Below are 6,366 nucleotides of genomic sequence, written 5' to 3'. Positions count from 1 at the left end.
GTGGGGGCCTGGTGCTCGGGCCGCAGCCCGGGCTCGAGTAAGTAATAGCCGCCTGCGGTTGTCTCGTCGTGCAGCTTTTGCTTTTGAAACCGTGTGTTCCGGGAGGATACGAGCGGCCGTCCCGGCCTTGTCAGTGAGGAGGCTGGTGTGGTTACTGCCCGCCCGTGGGAGCGTTGGTATTTCCTAGGGTCGTGGTAGCACGTGTGGTTTTTGAGAAGAAAGGATTGTGTCTGATGCTATGCTTTCTCATGTCTGTCTCCCTTTTAGATCCAGAAACTCAGAGTTTAAAAGAACACCTCATTGATGAGCTAGATTATGTATTGGTTCCCACCGAAGCCTGGAATAGACTAGTAAGGTGGTATGGCTGCATAGACGGACAGCAGCCTATTGTGAGAAAAGTAAGTGTGTGTGAACAAAATTCTCTTCAGCCTGTTTTCTGGTCTCTACCAAACTTGGACAATGTTTATTTTGCTAGATGTGAGTTAAGACAGGATCCTCAGCAGCTCTTTGGAGATAAGGTCTTTTTTGCCTTGTTGTCTGAAAGAATGACCTTCCAATATTATAGTTAAAACACCTGAATATTCAGTGATTCTCAGTTGATGGGTTATATGGGTGAGAACCATGAACCTTGTGCTGGTTAACTTTTTACATTATGATTGTTTGGACCAGTGCAGTGATTTTATGTTGTATGGAATAGCTTGTGCAGTGTTGAAAAATGCAAGTTGTTAGTCAAGCTTCTTGATCTTCTGGGATGGAATGAGGCATTGGAATAGTTTGTCTTTTAGCACAGATGACTTAAGGACTTCCTCTGGAGTTTAAGGTGGTTCTTGTTTTCTCTTCCAAAATTCTGTGATTCTAAAATCAGGAGAAAGGGACATATTTGTGGGTTTGTTCTGTAAGTCTTATTTTTGTTTGACAAATGCAGTCATGAACGCGTTCTGGAAGCTAAAACTCCCTGGTTGCTTTTTTGGAAATCTGTCAGACTTGTTTATGGGTAAAAGTGTTTTTTGTTTTCATTTTAGTCTTAAGTTGTTGCACAGACTAAATTGAGCAGTACTAGACCATGGGGTTCATAAAGACTAAACACTACACCAAGCGAGTAGCATTGATATAACGTACAGAACTAATATTGCTTAAATTTAAGTAGTATTATGTTACAGTAAGGGTTGCTTCAAAGTGTACAAGACCCAGGAAAGTGTGGCACCAGAATGGTAAAAGGAAGTAAGATCCCTCTCTTGCAGGCCCATTTGTGCTGATCAGTGGTACTAGAATGTTGTCATTCGGTGTCGGCTAGAAATTGTGTGTAACAAGAAATTCTGACACCTTTGGAAGGTGTAAATGATCTGAGGTTTGCTTTGCTGAGCAGACAGAATTCCTGTGTAAACCAAAAGTGGATGGAGTAGAAAAGATTTATAGCATATAAATGAGATGTGGTTTTAGCGGAAACAGATAATTTCTTGAGGAATAGAAAATCTATACTGAGAAGAAAAACTAGAGCTGTTACTGACCAGTGCCTCTCTGAGTGAGGAAGTTTTTGTTCATGAACTGGCTAACCGCTTTCACAAAGCCTGGCGTGTTATTAGACATTCTTTTCTGAAAAATTCAGAAGGTGGACAAGAGGTTTGGAAGCTATTGGGTGACAGGCTTAACTGTATGAGCCTCATTTTCTTGGGATATCAGACGCCACTATTCAGCACTGCATTTAGTGAGCGCTAGAGATTAGAGTTGCTGCTGTTTTACAGACAGGAGATGCTGAGTTGTTGTGATCCAGTTATGAGCAAATTTTTAAAGTTTTGAATTGCTGTGAGAGTTCTGGTATCTGTTGTTCATTGTTAACCTGGTAACTGAAGTGGATTTTTAAATTTAAAAAAAATGTTGAAATACAGTAGAGTTAGTAGGTTTGTGGGATGTTACAGCCTCTTACAAAAAATATAAAATGAAAGGTCGATGGGACACAAAAGCTGCAGCTCTGCATGTGAGTAGAATGTGGTTGGTATCCGGTTACAGTATTCTCCAGTTAGCATTGGAAGTAAACTTGTGGTCCTTGAATGCTTTAATCCTTTTCCTAAAGCTGGATCAACTGTAATTCATGCATCGAAGTATCTATAAAAGTAGGATTTGGGAAGTTATTTTCAGGTGTCTTTATAATTTTACAAGCTGGTACTCCTCCCATCCCTATGTGCCTGATGATCAGAGACAAGTACAGGAGGATTAGATTAGATTTATTTCTGGTTCAGGTTTCTTTTGATAATCTCAAACCGTATTTTCGGGCAGTCTTCTATACAGTCCCACTGCAAAGTGTATTGATGTGCAAAACATAGAACAGTGTGCTTCCTCAGCAGTTGAATGCGTGTTGTGCTCAGATTGCTGTCCACTGGGATAACTGGAATTTTACTTTGAGGGAGAACAAGCTGGCTGATCGGACACTGTTTAAAAGACACCTGCAGGCGGTTAGAGACTCTTCTTGCCATTTTTCTGTCCTCATGGACACGGTGATCTGATCAGAAACTTCTTGGAAAAGAGTTCTTCTCTTTCTGAATATGGTTCTTGTTTATTTGTTTTTAACTATAGAATCCTGGAGAACAGGAAGTCCCATTTATGAAATTCCTTCTGAAAAAGAAATTAAACTTGTGAATTGGTTCCTTTGCATTCTTTAAAAAAAAAAAGGTAGTCTAATTTGCCTGTCAAGAAGCTGTTTAAAAAGGGAGTTTTCCTTTTGCTTTCTGTTGTAACAGCAAAATACTGAAGATCTTTCCAAATGTATGTTATTTACCTTTACAGCACCTTGCATATCTAATACAACCCTATAAAAGCGCAGAAAGGGGAAGCGTAATTTAGCCAAATTCTCACAGTAAGTCTTAGTCTTAATTCTTTGGTACTTTCCGAAGATGGGTAAAGTTTTTTCTGTAAAATGAATATGGATGTGGATCGTAGCAAGTTACACAAATAGAATAGAATACTTCAGTTGGGAGGGGCCTACAACAATCATGTGGTCGAACTGCCTGATTGCTTCAGGGCTGACTGAAAGTTAAGGCAAATTATTGAGGGCATTGTCCAAATGTCTCTTAAACACTGTTATTCTTAAAAATTCTACCTGCTCGTTCAAAGAAATATTATCTCAATTTCATAAGCTTTATGGCTGCAAAGAACTGTGGAGAGAATTGAGGTGTGGGGTGTTTGTTTTGGTTTTTTTTCTTCCCCTTCCAGTTCTGTCACAGTTGTCTCATAGCTGGCTTCTGAAATGGGTTTTTCTTTCTGGCATAATGTGTTTTATGATCTATAGGTGAAGAGTGGTGTCTGGTCTTACAGAATACCTTTCTAAAAATATGCTGAAAGCTAGTGGGACGGGTAGATGTACCTATTGGAATATTCTCTTAAATGCAAAATTGATTTGAAAATGACTCCAAAATAGAGCAATGTCATCAAAACCAGTTCTGACATATTTGTGTCTTTTTGCAAGGAGAGAGTACTGAGGCAGATTCTGTATACCATTTTCTAATAGAAAGGATTTTACTCCAGTGTTCCAGGCTTGTTTCTTTTTTTATGTAAACCTTAGCCAAAGACTAGAGGCAAAAGATAATTTTTTTCTAGAATGCTCTGACTGTGTGATCAAATACATTTCATGTTTAATTAGCTGGCGCTATCAGTTCAGCTGTAATGATCGACCTTTGGAACTTTGCACTGTGGAAGGAAAGCACTGGGATTTCTTACATTTTAAAACCAAACCAAAACCCCCAAAACAAGCTGTCAGAGGTTATGACTGAATCTGGACTTGAGAGCAAATCGGTGTTCAGTTTATGACTTGACTTGCAAGACTTAAAATATTTAGACAACTGTACCTTATAGAGGACTGCTCAGTATTTTAACTTTGTGTTATTTTATCACCCTCTGTTTGCAGGTAGTGGAATATGGTATATTTGTCAAGCACTATAAGGTTGAAGTTTATCCTCTTGAGCTGAAGCTGTGTGAGAGCAGTGATCCTGACAATGTAATTAGCTGCCACTTTAGCATAGCAGATACTCTTGGTAAGTAGTTCTCTGATTCATGAAGCTGTGCTCTGATGCTACCTCAAGAGATATTTTGTGCCCTCCAGAATAAGAATGATGTTGATAAACTGGAGCAAGTCTAGTGGGACAGGACAGTTGGAGTTGGAACATGTGATGTATGAGAAGAGGCTGAGGGAGCTGTGTTTAGCCTGGAGAAGAGAAGGCTTTGGGGGGACCTTATAGCACCTGTGAGGAGGTTACATGGAGTCAGGCTATTTACTGAGTGACAAAGCAAGAAAACAACAAACAGTAGCCATAAATTGAAAGAGGACAGATTCCAACTGAATGTAATGAAAACGTTTTCCCTATTAGGACAGCTAGACATATGAACAGGGCCCAGAGGAGCGGGGGAATCTCCTTCCTTGCAAGTTTTGGACACCTGATTGGATGCTTCGTAGCTTCGTCTAAATTCAGTGTTGACCCCATTTTGAGTGGTTGGACTAGAAATGTCCTGAATTTCTTCCAGCCATGGTGATTCTGTGCAGCACAGGGAGTTGTGGTTAAGAGATTTGAGGAGCACCTTGCTTACTAACCCATGTTTTTAAGCAACAACCAAGTTGCTCATGTAAAGCAGTTCTGTCTCTGGTTCTTCTACGAATCCTTCTTCCTTGTGTGTGAATATTTTGGACACCTTCTTAATGGGTCTTCCTACGCTTCTGTTCTTCCTGAAATTTGGCCCATCTTTCTCATTCTCTCTGTATTCTTGCTATATTTTCCAGTGTAAAATGCTGAATGTCAGCTGTCATATATGTCCATAAAGATGCTTTTTTTTCAGTTTGCTGATATATGACCTGACAATAGTAACTGAAAACACTTCATTCTTGAACCTATGTTTTCAAATGATGACTGTTTGATAGAAGTTGGCCTTTGGGGAGAAACTTTTCAATGTGTTCTGAACATTATTGGTTTGAGGGCTAGACAGCCAAATACATGACTGAAAACAGAAGTTTTTCATTCTTTCAGACTCAATATTAGGCAAGCTATATGAGCAATTACAACTTGTGTTACACTTTCTGCTTAAAGGCTCTTGAAGGATTGGTGATGATCCTTGCTGAATGGCTGACTTGTCAGGTTGGTTTTTCTTGGAAAGCGCTCACATATTAGGAATATTGGTGGTTTTTTTTTTTTTTTTTCCTCCTGAACAGCTACCATTGAGAAAGAAATGAGAAAACTATTTAATATCCCAGCTGAGAAGGAAACTAGGTTATGGAACAGGTATTTGGGTAACACCTATGGGCGGCTCAGCAGGCTGCATAGCACTGTGGAAGAAGCAGGGCTCTATCATGGTCAGGTAAGGGGCGTAACTTTTTTTTTGTTTAGATTCTCATGTACTGCTTTCTCTGATATGTAACTTTTTTCACTTGCTTTTATGTACTTTGAGCAAACACTGAAAATGTGATTTGTTAATGGTTTTGCAAAATGTGTAGCAGACTTGCAGTTACCTTTCTTTATTACCTGAACTCTCTTTCAGGTTGTTCAAATAGAAGTGAAAAATGAAGATGGCACGTGGCCTGGACAGCATTCCCTGGCAAAGTAAGTAAGCATGTTCTAAAGGTTTCAGCTGTTTTGTCCAGCTTGTTGGCTAGGCCTTAGTTACCATGTGCTCTCTGTGAAAGCCTAGTTGTCGCTGGCTGTTGTGGATTTCTGTGTTTTTGGTATTTTGAAGGAGTAGAGAAAGTCTTAAATATAAATATTCTTCAGTGGTTTTGCTGCTGGTGTCTTGTCTTAGCAACCCGTCTTCCGGTTTAAAGCCCGTTTCAAATAGGTTGTGTAAGGATTAAATAGCTTAGGTTTCTGTAGTGCTTAGGAGACGAAAGTGCTATTTATGTTGAGCTAGCCTACTTAAAAAGCTACCTCTGCAGACTGCACAGTGTGTGTGTGTGGGGGGAATAAATCTGTCTTCTACCGTTGCAGAACAAAAAGGATCTTGGAGTATATTTGCAGAGCTGCCAGTAGTGCTGGTAGTTTGCCCTTAAAAAGGGTATAGAAATAGCTGATGTCCTGGTTTTGGCTGGGATAGAGTTAATTTTCTTCATAGTAGCTAGCATAGTGCTGTGTTTTGGATTTAGTACCAGAAGAATGTTGATAACACACTGATGTTTTCAGCTGTTGCCAAGTAGTGCTCAGACTACTCAAGGACTTTTTGAGCTTCTCCTGCTTGGCCAGGTGCATAACAAGCTGGGAGTACAGCACAGCTAGCACAGCTAACCCAAACTGACCAAAGAGCTATTCCATACCATAGAACGTCATGCTCGGGGCGGGGGAGGGGTTAGTTAGTTAGGTTGGTCGGTCGGTGGCGGCTCGGGGACTGCTCGCGGCT

The 6,366-nt window shown here is 40.2% G+C and overlaps 1 protein-coding gene across 1 annotated transcript in view; it reads left to right on the top strand.

The window, feature by feature from the left end:
• Nucleotides 1–72: 72 nt before the first annotated feature.
• The window catches only part of USP4 (ubiquitin specific peptidase 4), a 45,088-nt gene continuing 38,794 nt past the window's right edge, over nucleotides 73–6,366 (top strand). Inside the window, exons 1-4 of the mRNA XM_035894818.1 lie at nucleotides 73–398; nucleotides 3,899–4,025; nucleotides 5,192–5,337; nucleotides 5,518–5,579. Of these exons, the coding sequence (XP_035750711.1) occupies nucleotides 234–398; nucleotides 3,899–4,025; nucleotides 5,192–5,337; nucleotides 5,518–5,579 (500 nt within the window). The 5' untranslated portion in view covers nucleotides 73–233. The remainder of the gene's footprint in view (nucleotides 399–3,898; nucleotides 4,026–5,191; nucleotides 5,338–5,517; nucleotides 5,580–6,366) is intronic.

The sequence above is a fragment of the Egretta garzetta genome, unplaced genomic scaffold (assembly GCF_000687185.1).
Source record: "Egretta garzetta isolate BGI_Z169 unplaced genomic scaffold, ASM68718v1 scaffold215, whole genome shotgun sequence".
In the NCBI taxonomy this organism is placed as follows: Eukaryota; Metazoa; Chordata; class Aves; order Pelecaniformes; family Ardeidae; genus Egretta; species Egretta garzetta.
This window is presented reverse-complemented; position numbering and strand designations above follow the sequence as displayed.